The sequence below is a fragment of the Pan paniscus genome, chromosome 4 (genome assembly GCF_029289425.2).
Source record: "Pan paniscus chromosome 4, NHGRI_mPanPan1-v2.0_pri, whole genome shotgun sequence".
Taxonomy (NCBI): Eukaryota; Metazoa; Chordata; class Mammalia; order Primates; family Hominidae; genus Pan; species Pan paniscus.
The window spans coordinates 163,342,475-163,363,068 of record NC_073253.2 but is presented as its reverse complement, the minus strand read 5'-3'; the positions used below and the strand labels follow the sequence as shown (position 1 = coordinate 163,363,068).

The following is a 20,594-nucleotide window of genomic DNA, read 5'->3' as shown; positions in this document are numbered from 1 at the left end:
CAAAAAATCAAACCTGAACCTGAGAAAGCTTCAAAACCCAACTATCAATGGTCAGGAGATATAGGGAACAGAGGAACAGGCCAAATAGCCATAATTATGCAATTCAAGAACCAACCAATTAATCAACCAACCAACCAACCACGCTATATGGGAAATTGTACAATCCAATTTCTTCAACAAATAAATTATAAAGGTTAGAGAGAGAGAGAAAGATAAGGAAAGATGAAAGAACTTTAAAAACAGTTTAAAAGAAATCAACCAATTGCAAAAGGTGGATCTTAATGGGATCTTGAGACAAACAAAGTATTGATAGTTTATGGTATTTGTCAGGCAATTGAAATATTGAACAATGATGGGCTATGTGATGATATTAGGGAATTATTGTGTTTTTTTTGTTGTGATGATATTGTTTTTATGTTTTTAGAGTGTTTTTAGAGATACATTCTTAAATATTACAGGTGAAATGATGTGACGTCTAGGGCTTGCTTCAGAAAAATACAGGAGAAAGGGGAGTAGACGGGAGTATGAAAAAACAGGCCTCATCATGAGTTGATAATGGCAGGAGCTGGAGTGTATGGAAGTGCATTACAATATTTAGTCTACTTTTCAATATTGGCTGTCATTTTGGTATTAGCTAAAGACAGATATATGTATATGTATATATATGTGTATATATACGTATATATATCTGTATATATGTATGTGTGTATATATATATACACACACACACACAAATATACATATATTTGATTAGCCAGTGTTGTATATTAAATGCACTAGTTACTCTGGGAACTTCTTACTACCTTGGTTAAGTTAACACCACTCACTGATGAAGCAGACCCCCAGGGCTGTATTCTGAGCAGGTGTAACCTGTTAGTGGCATGATCTTGGGCAACTTTCTTACCCTCTCCCTCCTGCCCCATATGCACAATGGGGTTATGAGAGTGCCTACTTGTGGGGTTATTGAGAGGTTACCCAACAAAGGATTTAACACAATGCTCTCTACACAAAAGGAACGTCTGATACACATTGGCTACCAATTATAGTGAAAATTTCTGAGGTTGCTAGTTTCCTACTTTGGTAACTTATCTTTACAGTTTTTAAAATACACACGACTATTGGTGAAGAGAACACAGGATTCTGGATTTTAATTAATTCCTAGAAAGCTTTCCACAAGTAGGAAGATACAAGGTAGGTTAAGATTAATCTACAGCTCACAACTCTGATAACGGTAGGACACTTCTGTTATGAAGACCTTTCATAAGGAGGGAATCGTGATTCCTTCAAAAGGCAAAGCCCTGGAACATAGCATGTGACTTTCTGATCTCCTCAAACCCTGTTTTCTGATTATTCAGGGTCATTCTGTGCCATTTACAAGTGCTCTGTCTGGAAAATGAACTAGCCCCTGACCACCTCTCTCCTAACATCTTGAATATTTTCTTTTCCACTACACTCCAGCTACACTGGCCTTCTCTCTGTCTATCAAACACACCCTGCTCTTCTCTCTGCCTGAAATCCTCTTTTTCTGATTTTCATGTGGTTCCTTCTTGTCATTAGTCTCTGCTTAAATGCTGCCCTGCGGAGGAGCCTTCCCTAAATGCTCACCACAGTTGTCCCTCCTCCCCAATATATATCATTTACTTTTATTTTCTTATTAGCACCTATCCTGCTTGATATTTCTTTGTTTCACTTGTATTTATTATCTCAATACCTCACCAAAATGTAAACCCCATGGAAGAGGAATCTTGTCTGTCTTCTTGACCATCGTGTCCTTATCTACTGAAATGGTGCTTGGCATATCCTCGGAACTCAATAAATATGGGTCGAATTAACACATGACTAAATCCATTGATCAATAAGTGGTTGAAACCAAAACATACCAACAGCATCTGAGAGTCCATACACCCTTTGGCCATACGCATCTGTCTTGTCCCAGATGAAGGTGTAGGCCAGGTTGGGAGAAGCCTGGAATGACTTCTGGAAGAGATGCCCCTCAACAGCCACCATCAGGTGAACCCTAATGAGGTTCAGGGGCACTGTGGACTGGGTCATGGTGATCTTCAGCAGTGACTTGTACCCTGCAGTTCTAGAGCTCAGATAGCGAAGTTTCACACTGGAACCAGGGAGCTCGATTTCTTCATGAAGAACCTGGAGAGGAAACACGTGGCAGACACACACCTAAAACACACCTGTGCAGGTAAACTGTAACCCCGATACTGTCTGTCTGCTATGTCCCTCACTGAGGCATCACATCTTATGTGGGTGCAAGAACCACTTACCACCACTGAGAAAGAAAAACAACAACAACAAAAACTTTATCCTCCACCATAGAGTGATGGGGCTGAGGTTATGATTTTTGGATTAATAATTATTCTTGGTCACTGTTGTGTTTCTTTTTAAAAAGCCACACTGTTGGCAAAAGATGTAAATAAGAACAGCAGGCTTTATTGCTAGCTGCATGCAAGGAGGCCACGAGAGGCTGTAATTATACGAACCTACAACTTCCACTGACAATCCGTATAAAGCAACAGGGAGGCAATAATGTAATATGCCCTCTGTCGTAACACCGATGTAGATCATTAAAGCGCCTCTTACCATGTATCTCTGTGACTAACAGGAACAAAAAGCAATTTGCAGGTGGGTTGCACATATGTATGTTGTTTTTATTTTATTAAAAGCTCTGATGACTGCCAAAGTCTTGAACGACTATCTGCAGACATCCAGAACAGCCAAGAGGGATTCAAACTTTCATCTCTGGTGGCTATAAATTTTATTATGCTCCCACTTTTTTTACTCCCCTATAATATTAGTTTCTGGTCCACTCCGGGAGAGGCAGTGTCCAGTTGGTTTTGGTTAGGGAAGTCCTGAGAGTCCCGCCCTGGCACTGCCATTCCTACCTGGGTCTCAGGCACGATGGGATTCTGCCCAGGGGCAGCACTAAAGAAGGTGGACAGTGGGGAGGAGATGATGATTGGATCAGGCCGGACAAAGCCACTGAGGTCACAGCTGGGGATGGAGTTCTCCTCGGTCTTCATCACCAGGGTGTCCATGGCGTAAAAGCTGTTCCACGGCAGCCACACAGTGCGCTCCTGGCTCATGAACGGGGCTCGCTCAAAGTGTAGAGTCAAGGAAGCACCTCCATTGGCGATCAGGTCGAACCTGGAGAGGGAGTAAATGAGCTGATGAGGGGGTAGATTCACTTTTAGAAAAGGCAGGATGCCTCTCCTCCTCCCCTGATGGCCATGGGATGGGCAGAGCACAGAGGAGAGCATGGGCTTTGGAGGCAGACAGGTGGGGCTGGAACCCAAACTCTATCACTTACTAGCTGAGTGGCAATGGGCAAGTTACTAACCCTCTCTGAGCCCAAGTTTCTTCATCTGTAAAATGGGAATAATTACACCAATACACATGGCATGGCTAAGAGTGAAACATCATGAGTGTAGAGCAGAGCTCAACAAACTATGACCTATGAGCTAAATCCGGCCCACCACCTGTTTTGGTAAATAAATTTTATTGGGCAGGGTGTGGTAGCTTACGCCTGTAATCCCAGCACTTTGGGAAGCTGAGGTGAGTGCATCACTTGAGGTCAGTAGTTCAAGACCAGCCTGGCCAATATGGTGAAACCCTGTCTCTACTAAAAATATAAAAATTAGCCAGGCATGGTGGTGGGTGCCTGTAGTCTCAGCTACTCAGGAGGCCAAGGCAGAAGAATTGCTTGAACCTGGGAGGTGGAGGTTGCAGTGGGCCGAGATTGCGCCACTGTACTCCAGCCTGGGTGATAGAGTGAGACTGTCTCAAAAAAAAAAAAAAAAAAAAAGGGTTCATTGGCATACAGTTACACCCATTTGTTTATGTATCTTTTAGGCTGCTTCCCTGCTATAATGGCAGAGCTGACTTGTTGGTGAGAAGCCGCATGGCCAGCAAAGCCTAAACTGTTTACTCTCTGGCCCTTTATAGAAAATGTTTGCTGGCCACTCGTGTAAAGCACTTAGCACAGTCCTAGGCTAATAGAATGTTCAATAAATAGTGTAATTATAACGATACTACGTTAGGACACAGAGAGGAGCTCATTACAGCATTCTTCTAATCAGCCTCTGCTCTGTGGCTGATTTCTTTGCCAATGGTTCTTAAGCTATATTTCTGTTCGTTTCTTAAGAGCTGGATGGAGGTGTATTACCTGTAAAGTAGAATAAAGGTAGCTCTTTCCCAATTAACAGAAAACAAGGACGTTAACAGAGAGGTGTCCTAATTTTAAGCTTTATTTTACCTCCCCTCTAGAATTTCATCTTTTTTTTTTTTTTGGGATGGAGTCTTGCTCTGGGGCCCAGGCTGGAGCGCAGTGGCACGATTTGGGCTTATTGCAACCTCCACCTCCTGGGTTCAAGTGATTCTCCTGCCTTAGCCTCCCAAGTAGCTGGAATTACAGGCGCCTGCCACGATGCCTGGCTAACTTTTTGTATTTTTAGTAGAGACGGGGTTTCACCCTGTTAACCAGGATGGTCTCGATCTCCTGACTTCGTGATCCGCCTGCCTCTGCCTCCCACGGTGCTGGGATTACAGATGTGAGCCACCGCACCCGGCCTTAGAATTTCATCTCTTCGAGGGCAGTGGTGCTGTCTGTCTTGCTCCCTTCAGAATCCCCAGCAGCTAAGAGTACTTGGATCACAGTAAAAACTCGGTAAAAATATACTCAACTCGCTGGTTTCATCCAATCTTAGTAACACATTTGGTCTTTTTTAGTAAATGTGAATGAACAGGGAGCATAGGAATATTAAGACAAATATCAGAGCATGTACAGTACAATAGTTTACTTATTAATTACTTTATTTATGTGCTTATTTATTGGGCATGCACACTGCTGGGGATAGTTCTGCATAGAGTACAGAAGAGAGTCAAATGTCTTGAAATAAAATTGTTCCTAGTTGGCATGGTAGAATCAACATGAATATTTGGGGCACACGCCACTATGCAACAGATTGTGGGATTCCTCAGAGCATTCTCAAGCACGTCCTGTGACTTCCACAGCTTTACAACCTGAACAAGCTGAAGAGTAACTGATCCAGGAGGTTGGATAGATGATCTGGGAAGTGGACTTGGGGCATAATTACTCAGGAAGCAGTGGAGAGGGATGCAGAAGAAAGGGAAAATAGCACATCAGGGACTCAGAAATGTCTTCTTCTGTTGTTTCATGGGACTTCACAGCAATTGACTCAAGGATGTCAGTTCTTCAAGAACACTGGCCTGGGCGCGGTGGCTCATGCCTGTAATCCCAGAACTTTGGGAGGCCAAGGTGGATGGATCACTTGAGGTTAGGAGTTCGAGACCAGCCTGGCCAACATGGTGAAACCCCGTCTCTACTAAAAATACAAAAATTAGCTGGGCATGGTGGTGGGTGCCTGTAATCCCAGCTACTTGGGAGGCTGAGGCAGGAGAATCACTTGAACTCAGGAGGCGGAGGTTGCAGTGAGCCGAGATTGCGCCATTGCACTCCAGCCTGGGCAAGAAGAGTGGGACTCTGTCTCAAAAACAAACAAACAAACAAACAAACAAAAAAAACCCACCGGCTTCTAAGAATGAACAAGGGCCAGAGTAATTTTGCAAGGCACACATCTGCCATCCTGCACTTTAAAATAATTAGATTTGGCTACAGAAATGTATGAGTGAGATATCAGAAATTTCATGAATATTGAAGATTTGATATGAATCCTTAGACTCCTTGTTTGGGTTTCAGAGGTGGGAGAGTGAAGTTAGGGCTCCTGGGGGCTGGTAATTGTTGAAACTGCCTATAAGGCTACCTTAGGGCATTAGAAAGAAAATAAGGCCAGACTCTTCGCCAGAGAGAGGTAAAAAATCCCTGTTCTTACTTCTGTGATGCATCCAAGATTTTCCAGAGTGCATTTTACAGAAAGAGTGTTGGATCAGATTGGTAGCCACAGTTCCCTTTTCATTTAAAACAGAATGCCATAATTGTGTGTGTGTCTGTGTGTTTTTTAGCCCAGAGTAAGTCAGTGTTTTCTCCCTCCCATAGATTTCTTTTCTTTTTCTTTAAATTTCTACTCTATGCCCAAATGGATTAAGGAAATGACAGAGCTTTCATCTTGATGGAGGCTGAACGGGTACACGTTTCCAATCAGAAGATAATAGGGAAAGGTTGCCTCCTTCACACAGCAGGGTGACTGCTAAATGTATTTAATTAGACTTCTCTGATTACACGCCACCCCCTCCAAACAGTAGCGAAAACAACACAACTCCTAAAGCCACAGATGAAAGCAGAAGGGGATCACCACAGGACACTATGTCATGTGGATTCCTGTCACCCTGCACTGCCTTTGATTTAAAACAGGAGTTCGTTTCTAAGAGCTACCTTCCCTTCTTTTTCTAGAATCTGCCCCCACCCCAACACACACACACACACACACACACACACACACACACACACACATACACGTGCATTGACCTGACATTAAAAAAACGAGGTGGCTGTGAGCTGTAGTAGGTAAGCTGGCTTTCCTATTTATTTTCTGTTTTTGATGTCACATCAAAAAGCATGAAATGTCTTTGGGGGAATCCTCACTAGGGGACAGGCCTGGTGGACATTCCAGTCCACCAGGGGGAATCCTGTGGTTCCAAGCCAACAGCACCGTCTGTCCCTTTGTACACATGTGTGGTCCTGAGTAGGTCCGAGCCCCACAAAGCTACTCACGTGCCATCCTGGCGGGTGATGGTGTAGCCGTATTTTGGGTACTTGACAAAAGACACGTTCACACCGACCAGGGGAGTTCCATCTGTAGTTACTACTTGGCCTCGGATGAGAGAAACCAAGCTGAGAAAGAAAGAAACAGAGGTCTTTGAGCCACATGCAGGAGAACAGAGACAATTCCCCACTGCCTCTGCTCCCTCATCCTCATCTGGTCCCTCAGGCAAGGAGAAGGCTTTCAACATTAACTTCTGGCTTTGCACAATCACGCTAGTGACATTTTGGGGTGAAATCCATGGGCAGCATCTCCCGTCACTGAGCTGGGCCAAGGGGTCTCCTGGGCACCCGCCTTCCACTCTTGGCCTTGCTCCATTTCTTGACACTGTTTGGCTTTTGTTTGGCCTGAGCTTCAGGCTGTCCCTCATCATTCCCAGGTGCTCTTTACACTGGCACCGAGAGTGCCATACTCGGGTGAGAGCTTCCACATCTGGCTACTTATTTCCATTTTTTGGCTTTGGAGGACGGCCATGTTACTCTTCTAGAGGCCAGAATGTCAGAGTGGGTAGAGGGGAGCACAGAGAGTTTTATGGCTGGGAAATACACATGCATTGTCTTTTGCTGCCCTCTAAGAGCAAAATTTCTCATAATCCATGAGGGTCTGAGGAAACGAGAACTTTGGAGATATATATAGCAAAACCCTTCAATATACACATTCAATAAAAATGTGTATATATCTATATACACTTTTTTTCTGCTAGAAATATATTGGATTCTGGATTCTGTGTTACTACATATTTCTCTTATGTCAAATTCCTGCTATCTTGAAGGGTTTTGAAATCCTACCAATTTATTTCCAGTGTTACAGAACATCTCCCTCTTTCCAGACACAGTAACTAGAACTTTCCCACAAATCCCGGTTTCCAACCAGCTACCCCTGGGAAAGTCCTATAAAGCCAGAGAGATGCTACAATATTGTGCTCAAAGTCCATGGAGGGAGAATGTGCATGCCTCCTCTCATCTGAATTCTCTTGACTTCACAGAGAAATGGGACAATGAGAAGCTCCATTTCTGCACCAAGCCCCCAGCAGACTGGGCAATTTGGCAAAAGGAGAGAGGTTCTCAGGCTCCCAGCATCCTGGACACACTCCCAGTTTCTGAACTAGGTGATCAACTGACCCGTCCTTTGCCAGAATCTTGTCAAAGTCGGCTCGATTTTTGGATGCACTTACTTTTGCATTCCTGGGTGTCCTGAAAACTGGAGGGATGCTGTCTCCACGCATCTCTCTTTTTATTAGCAATACCCCCAGCTGTTCAACTCCAACCCTTTGATGATCTCAGGAGTGTTTAGACTGTTCCACTGACAGCTCTAATTGTCTGCTACTGGCTGCCTAACAAATGAATGCCATTTTTAGCTGGTTTTAACCACAATGCTAGACTCTTTTAAAGTGGAAAACTAATTTATGAAAATAATCCTTTTGTTCAATTCCATTTTCTTATCTTAGCTCGGACTAAGATTTCTTTAAGACCTTACCAGACACTACTTTAAAATCAGTGATGTGTGTTGACGACCACAAGGTACACAGTGCTCGTGATGAGAAAACAAAATTGAAAGTACATTCCACAATGGAGTTCCCCCACCCTTCCTTTTTTCTACAACTGCTATTTCTTTTAAATCATTCCTGTAGCAGAAGGCTTTGCAGTGTGCCATAGGAATAACAGGAGTAGTGCTGCCTGTGATTTCTATCCTCTATTTTTCAAATTCTTCCTTGCTGCTGGCTTCCTATCATTTCCAGGCAGTCAATTTGCAGAAAAGATTCAGCTAAGACATACTATCAGTTCATTTCTATTTATGATTATTGATGTGTAACAATTATCGTATTATCTAGATAGTGAGATCTGCTCTATAAATTATAGTGGTGGAGTCAAGGCATTTTAGTTATTTTTGTATGCCATTATCTAGGGGAACGCCCTTTTAGAAGTCTTGAATTTTTGAGTTCTTTTTTACTCCTAGCTTTGTCCTTCGTTATTTGTAAGATGATAATGTACTGGAATTCACACGCTTACTGAACTTCAACCTATGTCTTGGAGCTACATTTCATATTTCTGAATTATGTATCCATGCAGACAGCTGGAGAGCCTGGGCTCATTTGGGAAATGCCATTTATTGTTTACATTTAAAGCTTCCGAGACGCTTTCTCTAAAGCAACTTTCTTTCGGGTCTCCTGGGCTGGCATAGTCTACCAAATATTCTGGGGTTCCTGACTGTTCACCTGTATTTTGGCTCTAGATCAAGGTGCCTTCTGGAAGTGGTAACCATTGATGAGGAGAATAAGATAAAACTAGAAGGGCCAGGTGGAGAAAGCATGAAAGGGAGAATATCAGGAAATGACTGGATTTAGGGTAGAAATAATGATAGGTTAATGAGGAAGCAGATTGAAACAGGCCTTCAGAGGATGCATTTTCAGTATAAGCAAACTACAAACCCCACTGAAATGCTTATGGCCCAGTGCAAGCTCTGCCCAGTCACGGGTCTCTAGCAAGACGAATTATGTTCATAATTAAAAGGAAGCACACTTACAGAATCTGTTCTAGAGCTAGGATTTAACAAGCAGAGTAAATGCTTTTTATTTATCAGAGATCTGTGGTTTCTTTTATTTTCTTGAGAGGCTCTTCTACTAAAAGAAACAGTAATAATACTGTGTATAGTATATGTTAAAGTCAAATAAAATAGAAAGATTAATCTCTAAATTTAAAATGTTTTATTTGGGAAGCAAGAATTGCAATTCAGGGCATATGCATGGGGGTAGTCTTCAGGATGTCTGAAGAACAAAGAGAAGTTTGGAGGTTTTATAAGGAGAAATGTTACTTATTCTTTTGAGAGAAAGTTCACTGGGACTGGTAAAGTTTTGGCGATCTGGTGAGTTCTGACTGGTGAATGATGGTGGTGGGTAAAACTAGTCTTAGAGTCATAGTAGGTTGTTTCAGTCGCTATTAGATCAACTGGTTTCCGGTTACAACAGGCAGTTTCAGTAGCCAGGCCTGGGGAGAATTACATTTCTAGGGCAATGTTATGTGCCCAGAGTGCTTTTTCTTCCTGGCTTCTTGCCTCTGCTTTAGTTGGGTATGACAAGAATGACCCAATTTGTCTGATCAACTTTTATGTATTTAAATAGTGTTATCCTAATTTTATTAATCAAGAAAATGAGGTTTACGAGCCCAACATGATATCGATAGGAGGTGTCAGGGCTGAAATAGAAGAGGGCTGAGATTATTTTTACTTTTCTATTATTTCTTTTTCTATTTTATTTTTAGTAAAAATGACAACAGAGAGAAGCAAAAGTTGTTGGCCTAAGGTGACCTTGTTAAGACACTCATATTCAAAAGAGCTGCAGGAATTGGGGCTCTCCAACTTTCCAGAGAGCTCTAAGAGGCTGTAGAATCAGCTGTGCTGACACCCATTCCTTCCCCATCCCACCCTCACTGGGCTGTCTCGGTTGGGGACCGATGAAAGGCTCATGAGAGGGGCTCCGAGAGAATCACTTATAAAGTTAGGTGCTTCTGTAAGTAGGGAAGTCTAGTATTTCCTCCCTGCTTGGAAGCCGAGAGAAGTAGCCTACATCCAGAGTTGCTCCTGGGCCTACCTGAATGAGGCTAAAGAGAAATAAGACAAAGATGGCACAATGGGGGTCGTCAGGGCTGCAAAGGGGCCAGGACCATCCTACTCAAGTTCCTAGTATCTAGAAGTTTTGTGAAAAAGGACCTGACCAGCAGTTTTTATTTCTTGATGTGAAGGACCACAGAGATGGGGCGGGGCATCCCCAATTAGACCACGCTCCTCCTTCTTGCATCAGCATACACCATCGACATCTGGACTTGGACCAACTGAGAGGAAGATCAAGCATGGCCAAGCCATAAGAAGACCCCCAGCCTCTCCTACCCCTCCTCTCTACCCTCAGAATCATACGTAGTGCATAGAAAAGAGGAGGGGATGGGGTGGTGGGGAAGTGTCTCCAAGACAAACCTTCCCCTTGCTCTCTTCTCCAGGAGCACAGTTCCAACTTGTCCTGGGGTGAAGTTGAAGACAAAATGAATCTAGAACTTGACCCTAGAATATTCTAAGCCTCAAATTAGCAACTAAGAGCAATAATAAACTGGAGAGAATGAGGGGTGAAATGCAGTGGCACAATGGCTTGTACGCAATAGGTAATCAGCAGAGGCAATAGATGGGATTGTTGTGTGGATTAGAGATAATCTACACAAAGTCTCTGGCTCATCCTAGGTGCTCAATAAATCCTTGCAACCAACATCTTCTTGACTCTAAGATGCCACCGAATGATAGGTTATGTTATCAAGTTAATAACAGCTTTCAAAAATACTCTATTGAATGAACTATTTCAGCAATGCTCGAACAAAAGCCACTATCAGAGGCATTTTAAAGGGAGATTTAATATAATGACAATAACGTCATAAAATAACAGATTTTAAAAATGATCTAAAAACCAGGGAATCAACAGATGTCTCCAGCAGGTTCTGGGTTAAAGATGTTGACATCCTGCAAAGACACTAGGGCTCTGTTCTGGAGCCCAACACAAAGTGAGGAAAGGGCACTTCTCTGAGTCCCCCTTGGAGGGAGCTGCCTCTAGGGGGGCAGATTCCAGGCCAATTGGGTCCCCGGGAAAGCTGGAGCACTGCCTCTGGCTCCAACAGGAAGAAAATCAGAGACTTCAGGAGTTTGCAGGGACAGAGGGTGCCTACCTGCTGTTGAAAGGGTTCTCTCCAGGAATGATGTGGGTGCTATCCTTGCCTGCCAAGAGCTTGATACGGTCATAGAAGGACTTCACTGCGGGCCAATCCGTCTGGCCCTGCTGAATGATGTCCAGTGGGTCCCGGGACCCCCGGCAGAGCAGGCTGTTCTGACAGGCTGACTGCAGGCAGCAGTCAGGGTCCAAACAATCCACCAGGCCATCTGGAAGGGCAGAGGCAGAGCCAGAGTCAGCGGATTTCATGGCATAAAGCTGTTTGGAGACACTAACACCTTTGTTACCAGCACAGGCATGAGCAGCATCAAACGTACCCAAGGGCCTGAGGTGGCAGGTTTCACACAGCAAGCCTCATCCAATTCCAATCCATACACATAGAAAATAAAAGACTGAAAGGAAATAATTTAAAATGTTGACAAATGGTTATCCTCATGTAGCAGATTAGTGTGTTTCTCTTCTTTATTGTGCTTTTCTGGAATTTCTACTTTTTTCTACTATGAACACGTATTATTTGAGTGGGAAAATAAAAACAAAAACTTCGCTTTTAAACAACACAGCACAGCAAATTACTCACAGTCAGTTCCCAGGGGTCTGTGCTAATGGGTGCACAAGTAATCAAAATGCATGGAATTTCTGGCTGGGCATGGTGGCTCACACCTGTAATCCTAGCACTTTGGGAGGCTGAAGCAGAAGGATCACTTGAGCCCAGGAGCTTGAGACCAACCTGGGCAACATAGTGAGACCCTGTCTCTATTAGAAATACAATTTTTTTATCAAATTAAAAAAAAACTAAAATGCATGGAATTCCTTAAATCTCACTTTAACAGAGAAAAGTATTCTATCCCACTCTCTCTAAGCCAGGAAGGGAACTGCTGACCAATTGGAAACCTGGGTGCTGAGAGTTTTACATTTTCTAGGAAATGTGGAGAAACGGCTTTGGCTTGGGAATCTGGAAATTAAGCCTGCAGTTTCCGCAGTAGTTTCTGGTTCTGTCTTCCTGCATGCCCTCCGGACTCGGAACATTATTATGCACTTGCCTAGAGTCCTGTGTCTCTATCCCTTTACCTGGGCTGATTCCTATTTACTCAACTACCATTCAACAAATATTTGAGTGGTGTCCATGTGCTGGAAACAAGAGAGAGAGCAAAGGACCATGGAGACTGTCTTTAAGGAGCTAATGGTAGAGTGGGGGAAACTGACAGGACTGACTCATCCTTTAAGATCAAGTTTAGGTTGGCCTCTTCTTCCAGGAAGCCTTCCGGATGATGCCCCTGGCCAGGTTATTGCTACAAACTGAATGTCTGTGATCCTTCGAAGTTCAATGTTGAAAACTTAACTCCCAATGTGATGGTATTAGGAATGGGGCTTTTGGGAGGTAATTAAGTCATGAGGGTGGAACTCTTATAAATGGATGAGTGTCCTTATAAATGAGACCCCAGAGAGCACTTCAGTACTCTTTCTGCCATGTGTGGACACAGCAAGAAGACTGCAGTCTATCAATCAAGAATCAGGGCCTCACCAGACACTGAATCTGCTGGTGCCTTGATCTTGGACTTCCCAGCCTCCAGGACTGCGAGAAATAAATGTTTGTTGTTTAAGCCCCCTAGTCTATGGTATTTTTGTTGTAGCAGCCCAAACTGACCAAGACAGTTAGGAATCCCTGTTCTGTATATCCCTGAATCAGAGGTTCTCAAAGAAGCATTCTGCATCAGAATCCTGCAGGAAGAATAAACGGCCCACCCCACGTCTCCCCAGGGAGAGCCTCCAGGAGCAGGCCCTGGAATCTGCATTTTAAACATGATTCTCAGGTGATTCTAACACACAATACGATTTAAAAACCATTGTTAATGCCAACTTTCTTATAGTAGAATTAATGACCTCTTAATGCTCGCCTCCCTATCTGGAAAATGAGCTCTTTAAAGAGAAAAATGATGTCTTATTAATTTTATATTCATTCCTCTCTTAGTACCAAGCACAGAATCGGGCACTCAACAGATGTTTGTTGAATGAATAAAATGACTGTTTCCCATTCCTCACCTGTCTGTGAGGGCTGAAGATGGGAATGTTTAGGGCAGTGTTTGCTCCTTGGAATTTCTGATAAGAACGAATTCGTTAGTCAATCCTTATTCACTCGGCTGGGAGCTGATTGAATACACAGTGAAGAAGCTTGGAGAATAACTTGCTTGCACCTCCTGGATTTGATAGCAAGGCATTTTTTTGGACCATAATTAGAATCATGGAAACATGCACTCAAACCCTGGGCTGTGCCTTGACAAACACTTGTACTGGAACGCTGAATCAGAGGCCTGGCTGGGTGCTTTAAATTTACTACAATGTAATTTTTTGGCATTACCCTTTTCGTTTGGTTCCGCTAATGAAAATGAAATATGTAATTTCACCAAAGTTCCACTGTAATTTAGCAATTAATGTGCAATTATTTTAATGCATTACTTTCTTTTTAGCAAACAAACAAATTAGGAGGTTGCATGTTTTGCCTGGCTTTAAATTACTAAAACTAGCCTCTCATTTTCCACATGGGCAAATGTTGCTCATGTGCCTCGTAACACATTTAGATTTACACAATTTCCTAGAAATGCAGACACAGGAGGGTGAGCAGGCATGCACACTTTAGATTGAGAGACTTTCAAAATCAAGGCTCTGAACATCTCGGGCTGATATGCTGGCTGAATCGGATACTCCCCAGTTCCCCGGAGCCTGGCAAACCTCAGACCCTAGAAACAGCACTGGAGATTGTATCTTAGTAGCAGGATGATATCCAGGCATGTTTCAGATCCACATTCAGGCTGTCCAATCTGGAGGGCCATTGGCAGCATAAGAAAAAGAAGAAAAAAAGTGCGTAGAATTCTGCCTTGAACATCACTGTCCACGGGCTGCCTTCAAAAGACAGAAGGGCTCTACCATGGAATGCCTGTTTCAGATTTAAAAAATAACCTGCTGAGATATGCTGGCAGGGCTTCCTTCAGCAGCCACAAGAAGCTTCTCAGGTGAGAAGAAACCCACTGCTGTTAGCACTATAGATTTCTTTAAGGTCATAGGCCTCTTCCGATTAGGGGTATCATCCATCTCTGGTGGCCTTTCCCTCCTGAAGCTGGGGAAATATTTCCTCCCCCTCCAACCCACTTACCACCCGCTCCATATAACCGCCTTGAAGACCTCTTTGGGCTTGAAGAATAACTTAAGACAGTTTTCCTATTGAGTGCTGAACATTTGCCTCCCCCTCCCCCTCCAGCCTGTCACTCTTTCCAGGCTTGTGACTGCTTCAGAATTGTGAACTTCAAATTTCCCCACTGTTTTGTTGATCCTGGGCTTTTGATTCAAGGGCCTGTCTGGCAGGAGATGGCCTAAACACATCAGCAATAGCAGATGACAAATGCCAAAACAGAAAGAAAATAGGATACAAATGATTTCCTCCTACATATTTACATTTACCTGCTCCAGAGATTGTGCATTTGGGGTTCTACCCGTTATTAAGTAGGAGCCTACGTTATGCCTATAATGACCTCATCATGCTGCGTGATTATGGGCTGCAGCCGCCAAACACTTTCAGACGACACTGTGAACTTTAAATTGGCACTCCAATCTCCCAGTGGCCTGTCAGTCATGAGAATCGCGTCTTTATGCCAGCAAGCCCCTTGGATGGAGTCTGACATTGCAATCTTCAGTAAATTACCCTGTCACTGACAATCTTGCAGTTATCTCGCAAACAATCAAGCAGGCAATCAAACTGTTCTGAATTACCAGTTCAGGACCTGAGAGGTGGCCGATGTCTCCATTCAACAGCAGAGGGAAAACGGCCCGGCCCTCCTATGACAATGGACGATTTCTTTATTTATTTATCTACCTACTTATTTGTTAGTCTGGTTGGCTTTTTCCTGGGGAAGGGGGTGAGGATGGTGGGAGAGGTTTGCGGAGTCCTCAAAAAGGGCCCAATACTGACTCAGCGGTTATGGGAAAGCGACTTAGGCCTTCCGAATCAGCCCACACTGCGGTGGCTCATGTCTGCTTAATCTTACTTCACTCAGTGAAACGGGGCCAAAAAGAATTATCTAGGTGTTTTCTGTCAGAACGGACGCTAAATCACAGCTCTGGTTCTAGTCTACTCATACACGTCATAAGCTAATTGTAATGACAATTTCAGAGAAATGTGATCATGGAGAAACTTTCTGGGAATGATACCAAGGCATTCTATTTATTGCTTTTGATAAAGCAAATCAGAGAGATTCTTCCATAACAGTTCTGGCAACGTGAAACAGGTTCATTAATGCTGAATTGAAACCTTTGGATTAGAAGTCCCAAGGTAAAAAGCCAAAAATTCTACACAGCATCAGAGGTGACAGCCTGGCCTCTGGAATCAGATGGATTTGGGTTTGAAGCTCATCTCTGTTAGTTCCCTGGCTGTGTGAGGTTGGAAAGGTAATCAGCCTTGCTGGGTTGTAGTTTCCTTGCATTAAAAACTGAGTTATAATTGCACATATGCCATAGGGTTATGTGATGAAGAATAAATAAATTTATATATATATAAATTCAAATATATATATATATGTCAGTCTGGTATATAGTATATGTCCAATGAACTATAACTATAACCAGAAACTCCCTGAAGTCTTCCACTTTCTCATTTAAAAAAAAAAGATGCAAAAGTAAATGAAATTAATATTCCTTTATATTTAGAGTCATCTACTGGTGTAGGCTATGGGCTGGTTGAATCTTGGCAAAAATACTTTATTTCCAAATAGTGATAGGTTAATAATAATAATTAATAGGAATAACAAATGCTATAGATTGAGCAGAATTTACATTTTTTTTTTTAATTTAAAGATTCATGGAAATCCTGCAAAGCAGAATAATGTAACTCTTAAATGTCAGATTATAGAACAGGGTATCTGGGTTTGAATCTCAGATTGGCTATTACCTAGCTGTTGACCATGGGCAATTAACTGCTCTGTGCTTCAGTTTCCCTCATGTATAAAATGGAGATGATGATGATGATGATGATCATGATGGTAGATAGTGCTGCTGGGAGGGTTAAAGCAGTTATTGTCTGTACAGTACTCAGAGAAGTGTCGTATAATGAATGCTCAGTACATTGTCTTAGCACCATTATCACCATGCCACCCACTCTATACCCACCTATAGAGGATGCAACTGAGGCTTGGAGAAGGTGAATATCCAAGTGGCTAAGAAGCAGCTATGAATAAAAAGTAGAGAAAGGCAACCGATGAGATTATCACCCTTTGTCTTCATTATTAGGAGGGGTGACGCTTCCTTCCCCAAGGAAGTCTGAAGACAAGGCAGTGGACACCCATCAACAGGGGTAAGTGTGGGCAGCTGTGAGATTTAATCACTTCTGAAGGCCTGTCTACTCCTACAGCTGGGAAAGAATGTGGCTGGTTGAAATGAGCATCTGAAGAGGAATCAGCAGGAGAAACCAGATGCCTGGGAATTTATTCCTGGCATTGTAGGCTGCAGAGGACCACACTATTTACCTGTGAGATACAATCCCCTTTCAGCCGTTTACCATTGGCACAAGGTGGCACTTACTTTTGTGCTGGCTATAGGTTTTTGTCAGCCGTTTCAATCCCCTGTCTAGTGTACTCTGCTAGATTTTAAAAGGAGCTCCTAACTAGTAAAGAGATTTAAGCTCAAAACCTCCATTAAACGCTTACTAGTAAAGCTACACTCAGGAGGAAGGAGGCCCTGTGTCGATGGAGAGGCTGTAAAGCAGCCACAATAAGCATCTGGATCCTTTGGAGTTGGCTGAACCATGCACACCTTTCTGCCTGGAGGAGGCTGTGTGAGTTCTTGCATCATCATTCTCATAGGAAGTGGCTCAGGGAATGAGAAGATGTTGATTTCACTTATTTTCTTCTTTGATCTTCTGGGCAGCTTATAGAGAATTTGAATGGAAGCATTTTGTTCAACTTTTCTCCCTGTAGCTTGGTTTGCAAGTGAGTCTCTCTCCAACCTGCATGAACTCCATGGCTTTCCTAGGTACTAAAGGCTCCAGAAGAACACCTACATTTACTTTTCTAAGTTTCATTTTGTGACAGAGTGGTAGAGATGGCCTCTAACAAATCACTGCAGGTGCTGTGGATGGCTCTTCTAGTGTCTGCACGCAGCTGCTGGTTGGGGACTGGTCAGAAGCTCAGACTTAAAAATAAGCTGCACTCTTTGCAGTCATGGTTTCACAGAGGAACCACCAAGCACCAAATCTACCTTTCCCACTCATTGAGCCAGGAAGCCATAGAGTGGATTGGTTAAAAACATGAGCTTTGAAGAGTACTCTCTGACCCATCGATAGGATGTTCAAGAACAGGCAAAGTTAATCAGTGATGATAGAAAGTTAGAAGTTGTAGTTACCTTGATGAGGAGGTATTAGTTGGGAGGGCACAGGGAAACTTTCTGGGCACTAGGCATGCTCTTGATCTTCATCTTAGTCACCTGGTTCTCCAGGTGAATTGACAAAGTGAGGGCAGTGATGATTATACCCACAGGAGTGCTGGGAGGATCAACAGAGGTAATCCACGAAAGGTCCTTACAACAGTTGTGAGCACCTTGTCACCTACTAAGTGCTTCTGAGTCATTTCTATGTTTTTTTTTTTCTTTTTCTTTTTGAGTCTTCTTGGCATCATATACGTTTTTTTTACCTATACAGAGCTAGGTGCTTGCCAAGCTGTCACTTCCCCAAGGAAAGTCTGGGTAGTCAGGTGGTGAACCCCGTGACTCAGGGTCGTTTTTGAGATCAGCTAATAATGATGAAGAGGTGAAAAATTAATGCAGCAATAAAAAGGAGGGAAGAAGCAATAAGCTGGAGCAAGAAAGATGAAATCTGGTTGTTCGTGATGGAAATGAAGAAGGTGCAGGGGTCCTGGAGGGCACTTAATGCTGGTCAGCAAAGGCCAAAGGCTCCTGCTGAATTTGAGTTACAGATGGAAAGAGTTTCCTGAGTAAAAAGGGGGAACCATAGGATTGGTTTTGCCTTGGGAGTTAGTTTGTTTTGAGGTAAACTCCTGCAGGGCATGCCTAAGGTATGCAGCACCCCAGTCAAAGGGCATTTTTTTTTGTGCTGGGCCCCTGGCTATATAAACAATTTGAGTCACCCCAAATCAGCAGGTCAACACCATTCTGGAAGCTTGGTTTGCAAAAGAGAGAGTCCTTTGGCCAGTGCTTGCTAGGCTGCCTGCTGGAACTGGGGCTGGCCGTTAGGCCTTAGGATATCCCATAGATGCAAATGCCAAAACAATTTGGGGCATCTTATTGACCCTACATGCACAGGAGTGGGGGTGAGGGGTGGTAGAGGGTCAAAGAGTACCCTGGGCCGGGGGCGGTGGCTCACGCCTGTAATCCCAGCACTTTGAGAGGCTGAGGCGGGTGGATCATGAGGTCAGGAGTTCAAGACCAGCCTGGCCAACATGGTGAAACCCCATCTCTATTAAAAACTACAAAAATTAGCCAGGCGTGGTGGCACACACTTGTGGTTCTGGCTACTTGGGAGGCTGAGACAGAAGAATCGCTTGAACGCGGGAGGCGGAGGTTGCAATGAGGCCCAATTGCATCACTGCACTCCAGGCTGGGCGACAGGGTGAGACTCTGTCTCAAAAGAAAAAAAAGAAAAAAAAAAAGAGCACCCTGAAGGGGAGGAACAGGGATCAGGGCTCACGTGGGTCCTAGTCTGGACTAGGGTGCTCCTCCCAGTTAGCATCGCTGACTCTGGCCAGTCCCTGACACTTGGGGAGCAACTTAGAAAATTTCAAGGGAGTCATCCCAAAGCTCAGGGCCCGCTGAGATGCAATGCTTGGTCCCTGCCCTGCCGCATTTGCCCAGGGTGGTACTGGACTTTTGGCTCAGTTTGAAAAACAGCAAACAAACACGGGCTTTAGAATTAGAATGGTCTGGCTTTAAAACCTGGTCTATTATTCATCAGCTGTGTCATCTTGGGCACGTGACTGAATTCCTGTGGCTCAGTTTTCCAATCTATAGAATGGACTTAATAATGCTGACTACACTGAAATGCACAGAGGTGCTCTAAGAAGGTGCGTGTGAAATGAGATGATGAATGTATAGCACTTAAGATGGAGGAAAAGCTCAATACATGAAGGTTATTCTTAATGATATTTCCTGCTCTCCACGAGAGAAAGGTACTGTTCCATTTGCATTTTACCCTACGCCTGCTGACAAGTTGGAAGTGAGGATAATTGAAAGTATTTGGGCTTGATGTAACTAAGAAGTGAAAGGAATAGGCAAGGCTGACTTGATTTAACCTGGCAATATGAGATTAGTTCTTCATTGCCTCTGTAAGGTCTCCTGCATTGCGAACCTTTTAAAGCAATAGATTGGCTGACAGGATGCTCGTTTGGAAGGTTTCACCTGCCATTAATACCCTGGCTGCCTGATGAACCGTCGCTCCTCAGGCATCCTCCTTCCCTGCACAGAGCAATGGCCATTCTCAAATATTGCAAGAAGTAAAACTGGGCTGGGTGCGGTGGCTCATGCCGGTAATCCCAGCACTTCGGGTGGCTGAGGCAGGTGGATCACCTGAGGTCAGGAGTTCGAGACCAGCCTGACCAACATGATGAAACCCCGTCTCTACTAAAAATACAAAAATTAGCTGGGTGTGGTGGTGCACACCTGTAGTCCCAGCTATTTGGGAGGCTGAGGCAGAAGAATCGCTTGAACTCGGGAGGTGGAGGTTGCAGTGAGCTGAGATTGCGTCACTCCACTTCAGCCTGGGTGACAAAGCGAGACTCTGTCTCAAAAAAAAAAAAAAAAAAAAGAAGAAGAAGAAGTAAAACTGTATTTGCACTCCTTTTGGAAGACCTGTTGGAAGTTTTCCTCCTACTTCTTGCCAACTCTTTTGGTCAGACTCTGACTTCCAAGTCCAGAGATCGTTGTACCAAAGCACCTTCTGGCCTTTCTTATGACTTAGTCATGGAAGATGAATCATGTCTGACCAGAGATCTGGCAGAGAGGAGGCCCCAGTGAAAGCTGCTTGCTGGCTTTTCTACTCTTTAGGATGGATGTGGGAAAAAAAGCAAGGGCTGATTAAGAAAATCAAGGCTCTGCTACCAAAGGCAGAAATCTGATTCAGGTAAGGTCTCTCTTTAATAGGCTGTACC

The 20,594-nt window shown here is 43.7% G+C and overlaps 1 protein-coding gene across 12 annotated transcripts in view; it reads right to left on the bottom strand.

The window, feature by feature from the left end:
- TENM2 (teneurin transmembrane protein 2) overlaps positions 1 to 20,594 on the bottom strand; it is a 3,238,122-nt gene that overhangs the window by 61,901 nt on the left and 3,155,627 nt on the right. For all 12 annotated transcript variants that reach the window (XM_063604288.1, XM_063604290.1, XM_055112852.2 and 9 more), the window contains 4 exons: positions 11,453 to 11,663; positions 6,704 to 6,823; positions 2,898 to 3,159; positions 1,881 to 2,148 (listed from right to left, as the gene is read on the bottom strand). In XM_063604288.1, coding sequence (XP_063460358.1) covers positions 1,881 to 2,148; positions 2,898 to 3,159; positions 6,704 to 6,823; positions 11,453 to 11,663 — 861 coding nt within the window. The remainder of the gene's footprint in view (positions 1 to 1,880; positions 2,149 to 2,897; positions 3,160 to 6,703; positions 6,824 to 11,452; positions 11,664 to 20,594) is intronic.